The sequence below is a fragment of the Ornithorhynchus anatinus genome, chromosome 11 (assembly GCF_004115215.2).
Source record: "Ornithorhynchus anatinus isolate Pmale09 chromosome 11, mOrnAna1.pri.v4, whole genome shotgun sequence".
Classification (NCBI taxonomy): domain Eukaryota; kingdom Metazoa; phylum Chordata; class Mammalia; order Monotremata; family Ornithorhynchidae; genus Ornithorhynchus; species Ornithorhynchus anatinus.
In genome coordinates this window covers 24847356-24869184 of record NC_041738.1, presented here as the reverse complement: position 1 = coordinate 24869184, position 21829 = coordinate 24847356, and the positions used below count along the sequence as shown (strand labels likewise).

The 21829-nt window shown below is 41.7% G+C and overlaps 1 protein-coding gene across 1 annotated transcript in view; it reads right to left on the bottom strand.

The window, feature by feature from the left end:
* The window catches only part of ITFG1 (integrin alpha FG-GAP repeat containing 1), a 235946-nt gene that overhangs the window by 87529 nt on the left and 126588 nt on the right, over positions 1–21829 (bottom strand). Inside the window, exons 11-12 of the mRNA XM_029075684.2 lie at positions 5272–5422; positions 2960–3068 (exon numbers count right to left, since the gene is read on the bottom strand). Of these exons, the coding sequence (XP_028931517.1) occupies positions 2960–3068; positions 5272–5422 (260 nt within the window). The remainder of the gene's footprint in view (positions 1–2959; positions 3069–5271; positions 5423–21829) is intronic.

Sequence of the window (21829 nt, the reverse complement as noted above, 5' to 3'; positions counted from 1 at the left end):
ATGGGTGAGTTTTTCTCTCTCTGCTTGAATGAATAACTCTGGTAAAACAGACCAGGGATGGAAAAACTTACTTTTTGGATTTGTGATTCCTTCCCTTTTCCAAGCAAAAGCCTCAGAAGTGCATATGTGGTTTGCATGCTTCCACCTGAGTATCTGGTAAGTGGCTCTCGGTATCTCTTCATTAACGCCCAGGTCTACAGTTGCAAATCCATTTTTCACATCCTTTCCAATTGTAATATTGATGGTCATCACTCTGTCTGGGAATCCATTGCAGCCGTGCTTCCCTGAGTTTGTGTCAAGCTGGCCAGACTCCTATTTCCTTTTGTTCTTTAAACTTCACTGGGTGCAGGAGGGTTAATATGTCTATAATGTGTACATATCTATAATTCTATTTATCTATTTTGATGCTATCGATGCCTGTCTACTTGCTTTGTTTTGTTGTGTGCCGCCCCTTTCTAGACTGTGAGCCCTTTGTTGGGTAGGGATTGTCTCTGTTGCCGAATTGTACTTTCCAAGCACTTAGTACAGTACTCTGCACACAGTAAGTGCTCAATAAATATGATTGAATGAATGAAGCTCTACTTCTTGTTGAGTATGCGCCTTCAGTTGGCCGCAGTCTCACAGATCAAGTGACTCTATGGGTCGAGAATCTTGGATTCTAGTTACAGCCTTATCACTGGCTGCTGAGTGATCTAGTGAAAGTCGCTCAACCTTTTTGGGCCTCATTCATTCATTCATGAATCCATCAGTCATGAATTCAATGAATGAATGAATAGTGTAAGTCACTAAATCTTTTAGGGCCTCAGTTTTCTGATTTGTCATATAGGGATAATACCAGTTCTCCTGGCCCCTTTAGATTGTGATCCCTGCCTGGAACGGAGATAAGATCTGATTGGAATATCTTGTATTCACCCCATTGCTTAACTTAATTAATAATAATGTAATAATCTCTTGAATAAAAACTGCACTGAATAACAACTGAATAGATTCCTAACACTGCGCCGAGAACAATGATGACTTTACGAAAACTCACTGGTAACCACTGAGTGGAATGGTACTAAAATTACAACCTCCCTTTTTATTTTCTTCATTGGCCTCGTCAGTACTTTAATCAATCCCAAAATAAGAAGGAGCATAGTATGGAGCAGAAACCTACCCCTACTCTTGCTGAGCAGGCTTTGTCCCTTTTATGCAGTTCCTTCTGCTGAGAAATACCCTCTTGAAACTTGTAGCGTAACATCCTATTCTTTCTAACTGACCTTTGCAAAGTACACTGAATGCATAATGAATCCACCGTTCAGGCTGCTGGAAAATGGATACTTTCCTCCTGAAGCAGAATAACGTTTTATATAACTCAGTGCGATTCAATTCAAATCATTTTCTTTATGATCAATTTCATCATTCTACCAGTACGTATTATTTCTGTTATGGAAGTCTAAACTAATCAGCTATGCAAACATCCCATTCACTGCACACACTTTATACTGGCCACATATATTCACTAATACTATACGATCATAAGAAGAAAGCCGTAGCTGTGGAGAAGTTTGCACCAGCTCCACTGCTCCAAATAATTGTGCCTACGATCAAGATTAAACATCTGATTGCTATTTTGGAGAAGGGAGATGGATAATTGAAAAGGTCTAGTTCAGAATTTTAACGTAATCTTCTGTTTTTTTTAAATTGAAAAGAGGAAAACCACTCCCTCAGGTTTCAAGCGATATGCTCTTTCTTTCCGAGTATTATGATAATCTGTGTTCTGTTCATTATGCCAAATTTGAACACGATCTATACTCTGTCCTATACATGACTTTTTAATTTTAAAAATCTCATTTAAGCTTCGGGATGAATTCTATATGCATGGTTCAGTTTTCTGGCTATGGAGATCAATATTTCTCATTTTAGTACGTAATGATCCAGAGTGTGTTCTTGCCCTTCTGATGCAATGTGAATGGACATCATCAGCACTGAATGTGAACTACAGGATAGAATTTACAAAATTTACAAGATAGAAGCAAATTATGTAGATTGTGCTGGTCTTATTGTTCCCGTACCATCAAGTTAGTTCTTGGCTCCTACAATCGGTTCCAACTCTCTGATGAAGAGGAATCGAAAGCAGGAATCTCTACAGTGATTTACAACTATGTTCAAGTCATTATAAAGTTGCATTATAAAGCCAATGAGGAACTGCCTTTTAGCAAGAGAAGGTATACTAATCTTTCTAGAAGAATTTTAGGCTTCTTCTTTAGTTTTTGATTTAATTACGCCTAGCAGCATTGCTCTAGTGAGAGGCCCATCAACATTTCCATTACAAACACCATATATTTACAGATTTGTAACTGTCGTAAAAGCTTATTGAGGGGTAAACAGGATATAAAGTCAAAGCCTATACAGTTCTATACAGCATACATTGAAAATTTAATCATTTTACAGGACTCTGAAAATGATTTTTGCTGAAAGGAGGTGAGAACTGGTCAAATCAATGTTTACTACAGGAAAGATGACATTAACATGGCATTTTGTTTACCCTAAATTTAAACATTCACTGCGTACTCTCTGCACTCCAGAATCCATGATGGAGAAAAACAAAAATTTTTGAACACAGAATGCCAATACTAGAGTTTAAAAAAACCACTGCTTTGCCTGGGACCCTCCAAATAATTGCTTGAAAAGTATAAAGTTTAGCTATTTCCAGATAATGCAATATATTTTGAATCAAACTAAATAATGTAGAAAACAGAACAGTCCATACGAAGGGCTACATCCAGATGACACAGAACATAGTACCTTACCTTGGAACAAGGAAAAATATTAGCACGTTCCTTTTCAATAAGATGCAATTTTTGACCATTTGATGTTGCCATAAATGTATTTCCTTGCAAAAAAAACTCATTTGAGAATTTTAGAAGTAATCTTAAAATTAATAGACATTTAGCATAAATATGGAGAAAATACTTACCGATGACTTTAACGAAATAAGCGTCTGCTTCAAAGTTATTTTTTAGTGTGTGGATGGCAAACTCATTGTTTCTGTAGCCTTTACTTAGAACAATAATGTCTAAAATCCCCTGAAAATACAAATATAACAAATTAGACAAATTAGAACAAACCACCTGGATAATCAACAACCACCTTTACTGAATTAATTGGTAACTTCATAATACAAACGAAAGCAGTGAGTGAGAGCATGGGTGACGTCTGATGGGCTTTACTGCTCCAAACACTTTATGTTCAAAAAAACTTTTCATTTCTAAAATTCTTAAGGTTCAACAAGAGATGTTACTAACTGTTCCAGTTCATTTCCCCTGCTTTGTGAGTCAGTGGAGAAAAGGGAAGGGATTGACGCCGTTTTAACACCTTGAAGACACCTTTTCTCAACATTTGAATTCTGGGAAAAGTGAAAGGAAGCTGGTGGGCAGCTATGAGTCAGGCCTGGGAGTCAGATGATCGTGGATCTGATCCGGCTCCGCCACTTGTCTGCTGTGTGACCTTGGGCAAGTAATTTAATTTCTCTGTGTCTCAGTTACCTCATCTGTAAAATGGGGATCGATACTGTGAGCCACACGTAGGACAGGGGCTGTGTCCAACCCACTTAGCTGCTATCCATTTCAGCACTTAGTACAGTGCCTGGCACACAATAAGTGCTTAACAAATACCATAATTGTTATTATTATTATTATGTAATGAGCCCAGAGAATCAATTAATGGAGACTATAGCCTAAACAAAGAGAGTCTACATTTTCTACTGCTAAATGGGCACACAGCTTATAACAAGCTGGCAAAGTTAAAATAAGCTTAAAGAGGTAGGTTACTGATTTAGTGATATCTACCTTTGGCTAATTTGTCATTCTTATGGATTGATGGCTCCATTTTCCTTGTCTTTTATATTAACTAATTAAAGAAGAATTTAACCAATAGTATTTTGGCAGAATGAGAAAATGAACACTGGAAAGGATAATTTTTTATAAAATTCCAATTCCACTTTAAATAAATACTAAGGCCTTTGTGCTTTTGTCTTATCTTCTTACATGGGTCACTAATGTGGTTTCTAAAGTCCCCATGTAAGGCAATAACACATACATCTCCTCAGAACGCCTTTAATGTAAGCAGGCAGAGGAAAGAACAAATGGTTTTAGCTATACAAACTCCACTGGCACTGATTTCTGATTGTGGGATATGCAGATTCTGGACAAGAGTTCGAGTTAAAAATAACAACTCCTTCTACCCCTGCCAACCAGAAGATCAGAACTTTGGGTCAAAAGTGTCCCTTCCCATCTCGCTTGGTCCCATTTCTGAACCTGGTTGGGGTTTAGGATCTGATTCCTTACTAACCCTAATGCCTAAAAAACAGGATTCAGGCATCCCTCCTTACGCTGTTCAATAGTCTGGGTGGAGATAAGCTTATAACAGACTAAAAAAGGCCCAACTCAGTCTTGAGACCTCTAAATTCCCATCTAAAGCTAAATGAAATTCTTTAGAAGAAAAGAACTTCATTTAAGTCTCAGTTATTCTCATTAGATTCGGTCAGAATGTGGGAAATTTTATTCTGAGTCGTTCCAAAGGTCCATTTGATCCCCAACAATTGCAACAGAGGACATCTGGACAAAGGGTGTGGTGGTTGCTCTCCTTGACATAATTCTTATGGTTAAGGACAAAGTGAACATCACTAACTTTTCCCTATAATAATTCCCACTTAATCTTTTTTCAAAATCTGCTAAGGATCAAAAGAGACTGACTTGAATTTTCTCTTAACTCTCTTCGGACCACCATGTTAGGTAGATAGTTGGCAAATTATATTTCCTCTAGAGAAAGGGGAGAATAATTTTAGAGATATTTTGCAAGGTCACCTAGCAATAAGAATTCAGGCCGGCAGATTCCATCTTTAGTTTACCCTTAAATGTAGCTTGAATTCATTCCTCTGGGGCTTCGTGTGAATTAAACAGTTTTTTTTAACCTTCGACTTTTCTTTTCATCTCAGATTACTTCCCCCAAACAGTTGATCATCCTGCCTGCGAACATGTATCTCAAAACCAAATAACATAAATCCAAGTGAGACTTTTGGCATTTTTATTGTGTTAATCAGGCAATGACATCAATAAATTTTTCTCACCCACTCTTCAACACTAAAGGCCCTTCTTTAATTAACTCATTTGCTTTCATGATCTCATCTACATTTTCTGGTCAAACACTGAGAGGTTGAAAGTAACAACATAAATGAGAATAGGCAGATGGCAATTAAAAACAAAGCACACTGATGAGCAATGAACTCACATCTTCATAAATGTCAAAGAAGGTAGCCACCACAGCATCTTTGATTTGATTTAGGTCAGATAGCTCCCAGTAGACTTTGAACATACGCCGTGCCCTCTCACAGCTTGCAATATTGCAGGGGACGTTCTCTAGCAAAAAAGCTTGCTGATTGCTGACAAATAAAAGGAAAGACAGTTAGGGTGTATCAAGAGGTAGTATAATCCCTCACCCGAAACCCGGGCTACTTATACGTGTATAATTCCTAGGATAACATGTGAAAATGAATAATCGACAGTTGTTGCCCAAAGCGCTGGGGTCCGGCTGTCAGTGCGTTTGGGATTCCGGAGAATCTTCTGAGGCCTCTCAGGGTAGAGGATGGGCAGGAGAATCCTCCAATGTATCTGGTCAATAAGCAGTATGACCAAATGGATAGAGCCTGGGAATCGGAAGGGCCTGGTTCTAATCCCGGCTTCTGAGGCCTCTCAGGGTAGAGGATGGGCAGGAGAATCCTCCAATGTATCTGGTCAATAAGCAGTATGACCAAATGGATAGAGCCTGGGAATCGGAAGGGCCTGGTTCTAATCCCGGCTTCACCACTTGTCTGCTGTGTGACCTTGGGCACATCACTTAACTTCTCTGTGCCTCAGTTGCTTCATCTGTAAAATGGGGCTAAGGACTGTGCGCCCCATGTGGGACAAGGACTGTGTCCAATCTGATGATCCCAGCACTTAGAACAGTGCTTGGTACATAGTAAGTGCTTAACAAGTACCATAAGTATAACTACTATTATTATTATGATTATGGATGGCAGGGATCTTGTAGCAGGCTCAGAGATGGGAAAGTAGCATGTAGATCCAAAACACTGAACTTATCTTGCGGGTGTAGTCCTAGATACTATTTGAGGGAGGGGGGAATTAATAATAGATTTACCCTTTACTACTAATGCCAGAAACATTTTCTACAATTAAAATTACTTAGAATATGCTTTGGCTGGACAGACATAGTCAATACCTTTCATTTTAATTTCCTTGTAGCCTCACCTACTCACTCTTTAAAAAAAAATTTATCCTGGAGTTGAAACTTCTGAGTGTGATCTCAATCTTCAGAGGAGTCACTTAAGGATGTGCAACATATTCTCATATCTTCAAGGAATCAAATACACATATTTTCTTTTTCTTTGCAATGTACAACATAGAATTATTTCAACTGCTCACCAACCCCATCTCCCTCCTCTCATTCCCAATCAAATTCCCTTAATAGGCTGTACACATCGACTGGCTCTACTTCCTCACGTACAACCCTCTAGTCTTCCCCCTCTACAATCCAGCTTCCATCCATATCACTCCACTGAGACTGATCTCTTCAAGGTTACCAGTTTCCGGCTTCTTGCCAGGTCGACCTCTTGGTTGCTTCCAACTCTACAGATCACTTCCATCTGGAAAAACTACATAACCTTGTTTTTACAAGAAGTATAGTTCTCTCCGCAATATCCTTTTACCTCTCCTCAGTCTTTTTTCAACTAATAATAATAATATTGGTATTTGTTAAGCGCTTACTATGTGCCGAGCACTGTTCTAAGCGCTGGGGTAGACACAAGGGAATCAGGTTGTCCCACGTGGGGCTCACAGTCTTAATCCCCATTTTACAGATGAGGTAACTGAGGCTGATAAATGGCCGAGCCGGAATTTGAACCCATGACCTCTGACTCCAAAGCCCATGCTCTTTCCACTGAGCCACGCTGCTTCTCCAGCTCTGCCTCCCACCCCATCAGGGCTCTGTTCTAGATTCCCTTCGCTGTTCTCCCGCCCTTTTCACAACCTCCCATAGCTCTTATTTACATATTTTACATATTCTATTGCCTAGGCCCTAACTCTTGTACATACAGCCTTTTTCTTTTTCCTCTTATCTGTAAAATATCTTAGTGTCTGTCTACTCCGCAAGAATGTAAACTTTCTGAAAGCAGGAATCATGTCTACTAACTCCACTGTATCCTCCTATGTGCTTAGTACATTGTTCTGCACACTCTAGGCACTCAAATACTATTGACTGATTTGGATCTGGCTGGATGATAAAAGCAAAAGGGCTTAATTCAGGGAGAGAATATTTCCTAATGCCTAACATATGAGTAAGCCTATTGTTCAGTTTACCAGCGTGAATGCTTGGCTTCCAATAATCTTGTTTTCGAGAAAGATAAAAATTCCACTACAAAGATAATCAAAACCACTCTAAAACCTGGAATAAAAATACTGGAGAAGAACCTTTACCTTTCACATTTTGAGAAGTGAACCTGTCAGAAAGCTTTAGGGACTGCATGTACCATAATGCAGTTCAACAAATGGGTGTGAGAGCACTCATGCCAATTTCTTCTCTGCTTTTGAGAGCAGTGCTTATATTTTTTCTTCTAATTTTCCATTTTCTGCCAGTACTTTCTGTACTTTCACACTTCATTTTAGTTTTTAGCAGAGCAATTTCACTAAATTGTTCTGTAAAAGTGTAGGTCCTATTTTGTATAACAAGATTATCACAACAAAATGGAACCGCTAAAAGCTATCCTTCCAATATTGTACGATGGGCAAAAATAAAAGGTTAGTCCACTGTATGCAGGAATCTGGTGTTCCTATTTAAATCTACTTCCCGAGATATGAACACTGCTTGTATTCTAAGCTCTTCTGAAATCCCGCCTCCTCCAAATGGCCTTCCCAGATTAATTCCCAGCAACTCCCAAGCTATTTAAACCCCTCAGTCATCTTTAACATTTAGGTACTAACTTATTTCCAACTTGGTACTTATCTATACATGTTTATTCAGTTATACATTCAATTATTTTGATGACTCTATTTGTAAATTCTGTATATCTATCTCCTCCATTAGAATGTAAGCTTCTTATGGGCAGGGAATGTGTCACTTCTTTGTTTAGTGCATTGTGCCAGAATGCTCAATAAATGATCTTACCTCTACTACTTTCACTACGTAAGCAATTTTATTTTCAAAATTTCAATATTAAAGAAACCCAAACTGTACTCTCCCACTCATCAATAAATTCGACTGAATAAAAGTAAACTTTGGGTTTAGCAGAGGTTACAACTGTAGAGTGACTGGAGGAAGATAAAGTAAGAAAAGCTGAGCTTCCAGTGCCTACCAAATGAAACAGTAAAATAAGACTGTTTGGTTTCTGAAGAAAAGGGATACGAACCTATGATTAAAAGTCGTAATTCCGACTGTTTACTAATTCTGGGGGTCAAAACAGAAGCCAAGTGTGAAGGGATAGCATTGGGCAGGGATTGTCTTTCTTGATTGCTGAGTTGTACTTTCCAAGCGCTTAGTACAGTGCTCTGCACACAGTAAGCACTCGATAAATACGACTGAATGAATGAATGGGCAGAGACTAGAGAGGATCGCAGTATTGATGGCCGCAGGTAGGGACGCTCAGGGAAACACGTCTAGCAACTCCACTGTAACTATGCTCTCCCAAGCACTCGGTATAGAGATCTGCACACACTGAAGTGTCCGATAAATATCACTAACTGATCGATTGATCAGGGAGGAAAATGGATTGATGAGAGGTTGGTGGACCCACTGCTGTTTCTTTCCAGGGATCCCACGGTCTGGTTTTCTTCTGAAACTTCTACATCTCCTCTGGGAGAGTGGATGGATAGGTGCCTGACTAGACTGTAAGGCCCGACTAGACTGTAAGTCCGTCATTGGGCAGGGATTGTCTCTATCTGATGCTGAATTGTACATTCCAAGCGCTTAGTACAGTGCTCTGCACACAGTAAGCGCTCAATAAATACTACTGAAGGAATGAATGAATGCCGAGGAGCAGAAACCCTTGACGCGTGTAATTTGTGATGCCCAATCTAAGTCTTTGCTGTATTATGACCCGAGAAGATTCTGGCTACCACTGTCGATTTAAAACTACCCGAATGTGAATGAATCGGTTCGATTGCAGAACAAGTTCCAAACGGTATTAACTTCTTATCTATATCTGGTCAAAGCACGGAGAGTATTCGAAGGGATCCAATAGGATTCACCTGTCAGAAAGCAAGAGGCAGGGCTATGGTGACTGACAGTGATCGGTCCTGATCTAGGTGCCTATGAATCCGTGAAGGTTCATTTATGCTCTGCTGGAATAGAAGTCTCGTCTTGTCTTATGTCGTCGTGTTGTTTCCGACCCATAGCGACACCACGGACACATCTCTCCCAGAACGCCCCGCTCTCCATCTACCATCATTCTGGTAGTGGATCCACGGAGTTTTCTTGGGTAAAAATCCCAAAGTGGTTACCATTGCTGCCTTCTGTGCCGTAAACTCGAGTCTCCACCTTTGACTCTCTCCCAAGCTGCTGCTGCCCAGCACGGGTGAGTTTTGACTTGTAGCTGATTGCCTTCCCCTCACTAGCCACTGGCCAAGCTAAGAATGGATTGGGTAGGTCTCTGCTTGACTCTCCCTCCCATAGTCAAGACTGGTAGAGTACGGGAAACTCTCCGGGTGCGATCCTGAGAGGGGGTGGAACAGAAGAGCCCAAAGGAAAAATAACACCTGCCTCATGCACTGCAAGAGTTCTCCTCAACAAAAATACATCAAATATTTTCAAAATGAAAAACAGAAGATCCGATAAGATGGCTTTACTTCCATGAAGATGCTGTGTCAATAAAAAAAAAAATCCTAATGAATCCAGCTACATATGGACATCATTAGTGTCTAGCCACCAATGTGATTTGGACTCACTGCTTTTTGTAAAATGGTATTTAAGAGCTTATTGTGTGTCAGGCACCGTAATAATCATAGTAATAATAACAATAATGATAATGATGATGGTATTTGTTAAACACTGTATATCAAGCACTGTTCTAAGCGTTGGGGTTGAAACAAGGTAATCAGGTTGGCTATAATCCCTGTCTCACATGGGGCTCACAATCTGAGTTGGAGGGAGGGGGAATTAACTCCCATTTTACAGATGAGGTAACGGAGGCACAGAGAAGTGAAATGACTTGCCCAAGGTCACACAGCAGACAAGAGTGAGAGCCAGGATTAGATTCCAGGTCTTCTCATTTCTAGATCCAAGCTCTTTTCACCAGGCCATGGTATACTAAGTGCTGGGGTAGATATAAAATCATCAGTTTGGACACAGTCCGTGTCCCACATGGGGCTCACAGCCTTAATTCCCATTTTACAGATCAAGTAATTGAGGCACAGAAAAGTGAAGTGTCTTGCCCAAGGTCACACAGCAGACAAGCGGCAGAATGCTTACATCCCATTCAGCTTTTTCAGCTGTTTCTTCAACACCACCTACTAATCATTCTTAACAATAAATGACACGATAGAGTTTTCAACCGTGAATTCCTGAAGAACAACCAGACCATTAGCCCTGTCATTCTTGCCGTAACAGAACTTGTGATAATGGATGAATATCAATAATAATAACGATGAATTCTTTGCTCCTTCTTACCAGTGGTCCAGTGGGACCTTGGGCACATGGCCCACCAAATGCAGAATAATCGCAGCAAAATACCTACTCTGAAGCAGCATGGCCTAGCGAATAGAGCCTGGGCCTGGAAGTCAGAAGGACCTGGGTTCTAATTTTGCCTCTGCCACTTGTCTGCTGTGTGACTTTGGGCAAGTCACTTCACTTCTCTGTGCCTTTCACTCATCTGTAAAAGGAGGATTAGGCATGTGAGCTCCTTGTGGGATGGGTTCTGTGTCCAAATTTGAATCTACCCCAGTGCTTAGCTTTAGTGATAGTAAGTGCTCAGTACTTATACAAAGTAAATGCTTAAATGCCACAATTATTATTATCATTATCATCAGCCCAGGGCAGACAATCTGGTCGTCTCTGGAATTGCTCAAAGAGAAGATTCACACACACCAGCATCGAAACAAAGAGCACAGTGGCCTAGTGTATACAGCACAAGTGTGGGCGTCAGAAGATCATGGGTTCTAATCCCACTTCTGCCACTTGTCTGCTGTGTGACCATAGGCAAGTCACTTCACTTCTCTGTGCCTCAATTCCCTCATCTGCAAAATGGGGATTAAGACAACGAGCCCCAGGTGGGACAGGAACTGTGTCCCTCCTATTTATCTTGTATCTACCCCAGTGCTTAGTACAGTACCTGGCACAAAGTAAGCGGTTAACAAATATCATTGAAAAAACAAACAAAAACAAGGATCTCCCACGGAAAGTTTCCCCAGAGGTGGAGGAATCAGTACTGTTTCCATCATCCTAAGGGGAATTTGTTTTGCTGAAGTGTTTCCGCATAACGTCATCTAAAGACAGGAGGAGCAAGAGGAGCTTGTTCAGCATGCAGGACTCTCTGATAGACTGCTCAACCAGCAAATGCTCGTGATGCTGGTGCTTCTCGACATGGTCATGGTGCCCAAGGCGGAGGTCATCTACACCTACAAATACCACCTCCCAGAAGCTTCTGGACTGCTCGGGCTGACCACTGCAGCCCACTCCCCAGGGCCGCCGGGCTGGGCTGGCTCCCTGTGGTGCCCGCATGTGGCTCTCAGCGGGCACTGTCCTCCCTGACACTTTCTCTCTCTGCTCTCCAGGGCCTCTTCCCAACTCTCCTGCCCCAACTTCAACCCAACCCGGTTCAGGATTCACTGTCGTAGCTGACATTTTGCTCTCCGCACTGCCCAGCGCCCTATCCCGCCCTTTCCGGCTTAAGGGCAAAGAATGTGTCCACTAATTACTATTATTTTTATTATTATTAATAATAATAATGATGATGATGATGATGATGGTATTTGTTAAGCACTTACTATGTGCCAAGCACTATTCTAAGCGCTGGGGTAGATACAAGGTAATCGGGGTAGATACAAGGTAATCAGGTTGGACACAGTCCCCGTCCCACATGAGGCTCACAGTTTTAAATCCCCATTTTAGAGATAAGGGAACTGAGGCCCAGAGAAGTGAAGCGATTTGCCCAAGGTCACACAACAGACAAGTGGCCAAGCTGGGATTAGAACCCACGCACTCTGACTTCGAAGCCCGTGCTCTTGCCACTAGGCCATGCTGCTTCTCTGATTCTGTTGCCTTTTCCTCTCCCAAGTTCTTAGTACAGAGCTCTGCACATAGTAAGTGCTCAATAAATACCACTGATTGATTGATTGACTGGAAGCTAAAAGGGAGAGTGTGGGAAGCATTCGAGGGACTGGATTTCTTTGGCTGTAAAAGTCTCAGAAGCCTTTGCTGCAAAAATGTACATCTACCAGATTATGCTGGGATGGTTCACCCTGGCATGAGAGGCTAGTAGGGGGTTTCAATAAGCCACAAGCCATGATCCCCTTGGGAGGTCCTTAGTGGGATAGTCTCATTATCTTAATGTGTCCAAATCAGAACTCATCTTCCCACCCAAACACTGTCCTCCCCCTGACTTTTACAAAATATGCAGTTTTGCAGCTAGCCACTTACCCACTCCCCAAGAATAATGATTCATACAGTAAAATATTAAAATATACTTCCACTGGGCTTCTAATTATCAATCAGTGGTATTTATTGAGCCGTTACAGGGCACAGAACACTATACTAAGTGCTTGGGAGAGTACAGGGTTGGTACGCATGTTCTCTATTCACTAGGAACTTACAATCGAGAGAGGGAAATGACTAAAATAAATTACGGATATGTACATAAATGATGTTGAGTTGATGGTGGGGTGGATATCAAGTGCTTAGAGGGCGTAGATCCAAGTGCATAGGTACAGTCAGCGCTTAGAGCAGGCTTGGCACATAGTAAATGCTTAACAAATACCATTATTATTATTATTCTTATTATGCATAAGGAGAGGGAGTAGGGGAGATGAGGAAGGGGAAGGCCTCATGGAGGAAATGTGATTTTAGTAAGGTTTCCAATGTGAGGAGAGTGGAGGTGTGTTGGATGCGAAGGGGGAGGGAGTTCCAAGCCAGGGGGAAGATGAGGCCAACGTGTCTGTGGCAAGATAAGATCAGAATTTGCATTAGAGGAACCAAGTGTGTGGAATGGGTTATAGTAGGAAATCAGGAAGGTAAGGTATGTTGGGGGGGAACAGATTGAGTGCTTTAAAGCTGACGGTAAGAATCACTGATACAAAGCTGGTCAATCCGCTGCTCTGATTTCACAAATATAATAATAATATCAGTAATGATGATGGTATTTGTTAAGTGCTTACTCTGTGCAAAGCACTATTATCGCTTTAAAAACATGTTTCTCATCTTCTTCTCGTCCCCATTTCAGGTCACCGTAGAGTTGTTTGGCTACCTTGTTGTCATCGACTCTCCTCCTCTCTAGACTCTAACCTCATTGTGGGCAGGGAATATGCCTGTTTATTGTTGTAGCGTACTCTCCCAGGCGCTTAGTATAGTGCTCCGCACACAGTAAGTGTTCAATACATACAGAGCGAATGAATGATTGAATGAACATGCCTATTTAGCTTCTGTGACTGTGGGCAAGTCACTTAACTTCTCTGTGTCTCAGTTCCCTCATCTGTAAAATGAGGATTAACTGTGAGCCTCACGTGGGTCAACCTTATTAACCTGTATCTCTCCCAGCGCTTAGAACAGTGCTCTGCACTTAGTGAGTGCTTAACAAATACCAACATTATTATTATTATTATTATTAAATACATTCTGGGGTGAGAGGGTCAGTTCTGTGAGGTAAAACATGTTTCAAACTGACTACAAGACTTTCATCCCAGACCTAATTTAAATTTTATTTCTGATGAGTCAGTGAGGAAAACAGATCGCAAACTTAGATTGCATTAAATTGTAATATCATTGTTACTGTTATATTGTAAGGTCCTCGAGGGCATAATCTCAATTATTGGATGATTTCAAGTGCTTAGTACAGTGCTCTACCCACTGAAGGCACTCAATGAAAACTGACTAATATGAGAAGCAGGAAAACGACAACAAACTGAGCTAGCTGGGCATACAATATGCATTAACTCTTAACTCTGGAGAGAAGGGACCCAATAATTTTTTGGTCAAATACAAAGTTAAAGTAAAAAAAAAAAGGATCTGTCTTCAATTCTGCTTGGCTCTGTGGATAGAGCACGGACCTGGGAGTCAGAAGGTCTTGGGTTCTAATCCCAGCTCTATCACTTGTCTGCTGTGTGACTTTGGGAAAGTCACTTCACTGGGCCTCAGTTCCCCCATCTGTAAAATGGGGATTGAGAATTAATAATGTTGGTATTTGTTAAGCGCTTACTATGTGCCGAGCACTGTTCTAAGCGCTGGGGTAGACATAGGAGAATCAGGTTGTCTCACGTGGGGCTCACAGTCTTAAACCCCATTTTACAGATGAGGGAACTGAGGCACAGAGAAGTTAAGTGACTTGCCCACAGTCACACAGCCGACAAGTGGCAGAGCTGGGATTCGAACTCATGAGCTCCTCAGAGGAGATCTCCTCCCTCCTCGCAAGTGCCACCCCCTCCACCTGCGCCTCGGACCCCATTCCCTCTCACCTTCTTAAAACCATCGCCCCTGCCCTCCTCCCTTCCTTAACTTCTATTTTTAACCACTCAATCTCCAAGGGCTCCTTCCCCTCTGCCTTCAAACACGCCCACGTCTCCCCCATCCTAAAAAAACCCGCTCTTGACCCCACTTCCCCCTCCAGTTATCGTCCTATCTCCCTACTACCCTTCCTTTCCAAAATCTTAGAACGAGTCGTCTACAATCGATGCCTAGAATTCCTTAACTCCCATTCTCTCCTAGACCCCCTCCAATCTGGCTTCCGTCCCCTCCACTCTACCGAGACTGCTCTCTCTAAGGTCACCCGTGACCTCCTTCTTGCCAAATCCAATGGCTCCTACTCCATTCTGATCCTCCTTGACCTCTCTGCTGCCTTTGACACTGTCGACCATCCCCTCCTCCTCCGTACCTTATCTCACCTTGGCTTCACGGACTCTGTCCTCTCCTGGTTCTCCTCTTACCTCTCTGGCCGATCTTTCTCGGTCTCCTACGCTGGAGCCTCCTCCCCCTCCCATCCTTTAACTGTTGGAGTTCCTCAAGGGTCAGTTCTTGGCCCTCTTCTGTTCTCCATTTACACTCACTCCCTCGGTGAACTCATTCGCTCTCACGGCTTTGACTACCATCTCTACGCAGATGACATGCAGATCTACATCTCCGCCCCTGTCCTCTCCCCCTCCCTTCAGGCTCGCATCTCCTCCTGCCTCCGGGACGTCTCCACCTGGATGTCTGCCCGCCACCTAAAACTCAACATGAGCAAGACTGAGCTCCTCATCTTCCCTCCCAAGCCCGGTCCGCTCCCAGACTTCTCCATCACCGTGGATGGCACGACCATCCTTCCCGTCCCGCAGGCCCGCAATCTCGGTGTCATCCTTGACTCGTCCCTCTCGTTCACCCCACACATCCTATCCGTTACCAAGACCTGCCGGTTTCACCTCTACAATATCGCCAAGATCCGCCCTTTCCTCTCCACCCAAACGGCTACCTTACTATTACGGGCTCTCGTTATATCCCGGCTAGACTACTGTGTCAGCCTTCTCTCTGACCTCCCTTCCTCCTCTCTCGCCCCGCTCCGGTCTATTCTTCACTCCGCTGCCCGGCTCATCTTCCTGCAGAAACGATCTGGGCATGTCACTCCCCTTCTTAAACAACTCCAGTGGTTGCCTATCGACCTCCGCTCCAAACAAAAACTCCTCACTCTAGGCTTCGAGGCTCTCCATCACCTTGCCCCTTCCTACCTCTCCTCCCTTCTCTCTTTCTACCGCCCACCCCGCACGCTCCGCTCCTCTGCCGCCCACCTCCTCGCCGTCCCTCGGTCTCGCCTATCCCGCCGTCGACCCCTGGGTCACGTCCTCCCGCGGTCCTGGAACGCCCTCCCTCCTCACCTCCGCCAAACTGATTCTCTTTCCCTCTTCAAAACCTTACTTAAAAATCACCTCCTCCAAGAGGCGTTCCCAGACTGAGCTCCTCTTCCCCCTCTACTCCCTCTGCCATCCCCCCTTTACGTCTCCGCAGCTAAAGCCTCATTTTCCCCTTTTCCCTCTGCTCCTCCACCTCTCCCTTCCCATCCCCACAGCACTGTACTCGTCCGCTCAACTGTATATATTTTCGTTACCCTATTTATTTTGTTAATGAATTGTACATCGCCTTGATTCTATTTAGTTGCCATTGTTTTTACGAGATGTTCTTCCCCTTGACGCTGTTTAGTGCCATTGTTCTCGTCTGTCCGTCTCCCCCGATTAGACTGTAAGCCCGTCAAACGGCAGGGACTGTCTCTATCTGTTGCCGACTTGTTCATCCCAAGCGCTTAGTACAGTGCTCTGCACATAGTAAGCGCTCAATAAATACTATTGAATGAAATACTATTGAATGAATGAGCCCTGACTCCAAAGCCCGTGCTCTTTCCACTGAGCCACGCTGCTGAGAATTGAGCCCCACATGGGACAGGGACTGTGTCCAACTTGATTTGCCTGTATCCACCCCAGGGCTCAGTACAGGCCTAACACATAGTAAGAGCTTAACAAATTCCACAATAATTATTATTAAATCTGGAAAGACCTTTCGAACTCGGTTGCTACTTTGGCAAAATCACTTTACCCTCATTAGTATCTTCCCTGTTTACTGGCTTCTCTTCCTCATTATTCCTTTGTCTAACAGTCCCTCAAGGGAAGGATTAATGGCTCCTCACAAATCTTATGAAAGTTAGATGTCACAGCTGTTACCATTTAGGGTCTTCCAAACTATTGCACTAAATACCTAGAAGCCCATTTTTCAATAAGTTTAATGTGTTTTTTTCTTAACTGTTGTCCCAATACTCCAGAGGAAGAATAAATCTCTTCACTGGATAGTCCAATATCCAAACCTTTTTCAGTGGTGCTCTGTTATATTGACTAAGCCCATCTTACTCCTTGGAGATAGTTTTTAATTTCGCTTCGCAGGCCATAAAGTCTAGGTTCCTTGGCAATACGCTGCTGCCGGACAGAGTCTACATGTTGTTTCAAGTTGTTAATGTTCTGTGTTAATTTGTCTAATTTCCAATCAAGTGAAGTAGCTGGTGGATCATTTCATTCAGAACTGATTTTCTCCAAGAGTGCTCCTAGGGCCTCTTGGTCCACTTTACAGTCATTTGAGTCTCCAGCAACTTCTGCTTTTCCAGTATGTCTCATCTCTCCTTCTAAATCCTAGTCCCACTGGTGTCCCAGTTTGGCATTGAGCCGTATGGGTTTGTTGAAGAAAAAACTAAAAAAGACCTAGAGTTTTCCAACAGAAGCCAGATGTCAGAATAGCAAAAGGAAGGGGACAACCACCTGAAGGGGTTATGCGGACGGGAGGAAAGCCATGCTGGGGTTAGTGAAGGCGGAGGGATACTGAGAGACCGGTCTTGGTTGCTTTTCCTTCCTGAAGCCTTAGCCGTCCTGTTGTGCCGAAGAGAGATGCCTTCACTACTGTGAGTTAAGAGAAGCTGGGACCTTTTACCATAATAGAGCTCACAGTTGGGATAGTTCTAAAAGTTAGGGGGGCCACTGATGTCTCTAGACTAGGAACTCTTTGTGGAGAGGGAACGTGTCTACCAATTCGGCTGTCCTGAACTCTCCAAAGCACTTAAAACAGTGCTCTGCATATGGTAAGCGCTCAGTAAATACAACTGCTTGATTGACTGATTTACAGGCAATTGGCAATAAGAACTTTTAGGACAAAGTGAGAAACTGGAATCTTGTCCAAAACTTTGCATTTTGGTTAGAAGAGAGAAGCAAGAGGAACAAGAAATGAGAGGGGGATAGTTTTGATTGCTTTATCTTGTTGGAGGCAGGGCAAGCCCAAGGGGAAGATTAAGACCAGTAAAACTCTCAGTGAAACCTCAGCAAAGCCTTAGAGAAACTTTAATCCATCTCCAGTTTAAAGCAGCTCTTCCACCTGCTAATTTTATTATCTGAGACAAAATCTTATCTCTAGCTTTCAGCCTATTTCTGTGCCTCTAAAATTTTAATATGAAATACACATGTTCAGGTTGTTAATTGGGTAGCAACATACAGGGGTAATTGAGATTTTTTAAATTATGATTTTAGCCTTTCCCCGTAACTGTTATAATGTATTAGAAGAGATAATTATTGGCTCCGAAGATGAAAATAAAATGAGAAAATTAAATCTAGTGTTAACTTGAACAGAATAATTGTTTGAACAGGGTTGTGATCTGTTACAATAATTCCTCCTTGACTAAAAATGTAGTTTTTTGCTTAAAAGTCTAATTAGCTGTAATGACACTTTTAATTAAATTTCAGCTTCCTATTTTCTCCCGCTCAAGCATTTCCTTGGTGTCCTTGGGAGTCTTTTTTAACCACACGATTATAGGAAGATATATGTGCCAATGTATTTTAGTAAAGCAGAGAATAACTAAAGAAAATGGGTCTCTTTTATAAGTATTTTGATTTCTTAGATTTCCTGAACACCCCCTTGTAAAACTCAGTGTTTGTAGCCTCAATAATACATTATATGCACACACACACTTACACACAGTTTGGGTGTATATACCTGTGTGTATATGCAATGAAAATACTGCTCTACCCTGGTTAGCATTCTTAATTGTTCCATAAAAACAGTGTTAAGTGAAAATGCACTAAACAATGTGTAATGAGAAGCACCATGGTGCAGTGGATCAAGCATGGGCCTGGGAGTCTTGGGTTCTAATCCCAGATCTGCCACTTGTCTGATGTGTGACCTTGGGCAAGTCATTTCACTTTTCTGTGCTTCAGTTACCTCATCTGGAAAATGGGGATTGAGACTGTGAGCCCACATGGGACAGGGACTGTGTCCAATCCGATTTGCTTGTATCCACCCCAGGACTTAGTAATAATAATAGTATTTGTTAAGCACTTACTATGTGCCAAACATTGTTCTAAGTGCTGGAGTAGATACGAGGTAATCAAGTTGTCCCACATAGGGCTCACGGTCTCAATCCCCAATTTTACAGATGAGGAAACAGGCACAGAGAAGTTAAGAGGCTTGCCCAACGTTACACAGCAGACAAGTAAGGGAGCAGGATTAGAACCCATGTCCTCTGACTCCCAGGCATGTGCTTTTCCCACTAAGCCATGCTGCTTCAGTGCCTGGCACATAGTAAGCGCTTAATAAATACCATAATTATCATTATTAAAGTACATTATTATATTTCCAAGATCCAAAACAATTGATCACAGAAATAAAAATGTATTAAAAACATTAAAAAAGATATAATTAAATCAAATATAATGCCATTATGTACAGATACATTATTTTAATTTAGATTTTTTTTAATGTACATATGCAAAGACTTAATTTTCCATTTTAATTTACATCCTATTCAGCAAATGCTTGCCCCTAGAGATGGCACTAGCTAAAATGTAATGGGCTTTAGCCTCCCTTTTGAATTCAGTCAAGATATTTTAAAGGGAGAGAGGAGGAGAGGTAATTTGAGCCAAGGGCAAATGAGCTTTGAGTATTTGAACAAATGCCTTTTGCAGCATTATCTCAGTGTGAGAGCACTGTAAAAAAAAAACCCTAGATTAAAATTCAATGGTACTATTGGGAAAGAACTCTGAAAGGAAAGTATTATAACAAGAGACGCCATGATTGTACATAACTCTCTTCTGAGGTTTGACGATGATGATGATGATAATGGTAACTGGATTTCAACCCAGGTCATTGGGCAGGGATTGTCTCTATCTGCTGCCAAACTGTACATTCCAAGCGCTTAGTTCAGTGCTCTGCACATAGTAAGAGCTCAATAAATACTATTGAATGAATAAAAAGATTGATATTTTAAAAAAAATTGATTTGTGACTGACAAGCCTTCCTGAATAAGACCATGTAAAGACTGTTCTGAAGACAGGAGAGGAAATGCGAGACTGTCTTAGATTACATATTAAAACAATCTGCTTGTTCGCATTTCTTTTGGTAAATTTGTGATATATTCAATCTACTTATATTCAGGCTCTCTGGGATGCTTTGTTGCATGAGAAAGCTCATTGAGGGCAATTGGTTATCATTAACACTACTGTCGCTTGGAGACAACTGCTCATTAATTATTAAAGGCAGTTTTGGATAAAAAATGACTTTCACAATAGGAACTGGGATTAATTCTCAACACCAATAAACACATCATTAGGGGAATACATTTATATTAAAATATTCCATTTAAAATTACACATTCCTAAAAACTGACAACTATTTATTAAATTCTGATTATAATTTAGAATTAAAAAAACCCCTTTCATCTCATGTGGGAACAAAAGGTTCTTATGCCACTGGATAAATATATATGCATTGGGCATCTATAGCTATATACTCTTATATCACATCACACTCTTACTCTTATATCACATCTTATTCAAAATCAATAGAATGTGTCAGGAGATGAAAAAACACGGTGTAATTCCAAACGAATACACACTATTCATCATTTTAATACTTATTTTCCTGGAAAGTGAAGGAACTAAAGTAAATTCTGTCTCTGAATATATTAACTTATCCCATCCTCTGCTGGGCTAAATAGAAATATCCTTTCCAAAACCTAGTGTAATCCTTATTTGGGGAATGGTGATCCAAACTTATAATCAGTTTTTATTCTTCTGACAAAAATATCATACCATGCAGCACCTTCACCCCAGGTAAATAAAAACCTGCCCTATCACACTTTAATTTTACTAAATTATATATTATAGCAATTAAAAGGGAGATTTCCCGGATTTTTAACCCAAACTGAAGATAAGGAATCCCAAAGAAACCCTTATCACTTGTAACAAAAATCCTTGTCTCCAAAACCCTGTCCTCCCCGTGATTTTCCTGTCATCACCACCACTATCCTCCCTGTCTCACATGCCGCTAACCTTGGAGTTATGCTTAAGTAATCTCTCTCGTTCAACCTATATACTCAACCTGTCACTACATCCTTTTAGTTTAAAACTTCACCACATCAATAAGATCCAACCTTTCATCTTCACCCAAACTGCTACTAAATTAATCCAAGCACCGAAGGCAATTGGTTATCCTAATATATATATTACTGGAATGGTGAGGCATCTGTTAACTGTATGGCAGAAATTAGATGAAGTACTTACATTTTTACAGACTCCACTGTTTCTTGATATTACCCATAAAACTTATTTTCTCAATTTAGCTAGTTATCCACGTTCTTCAAAACTATTTGGGTATTTAACTGTGGGTGGTGCTGTATTTAGGATCACTCTTCGGTCTCCAAAAGACACTCCAGAAGGCAGCCAAGGTGCAGACTCATGACCTCTATGCCCCAGAGCAGAAGATGGTCCCCGGCAGAGCCAAGACCCTGAGCTGCCCCGATAGTGACTGTGACATAATTTTGCTTCTGCTTTTTCTCCCTCTCTTGAGGCTGGGTGAGGGAGGAGTTTGTTCTCCTGTAGCCCCAGAGCTGGTTCCATGTGGGTAAGCCCACATTCCTTAATTAAGCTGATGGGGAAAGTAGGCCTGGGAAATGGAGGCTGATGATCTATTTGGTGATATTTCCGGTGCAAATCTTGGTTTGTGGTTTTAAATCTTTGTCTGAAACAATCTTCCTGCATTGTTTTCACTTTATCTAATTAACATTTGTTAACAGACATTGGTTAATCAGAGTTTTAAAGTT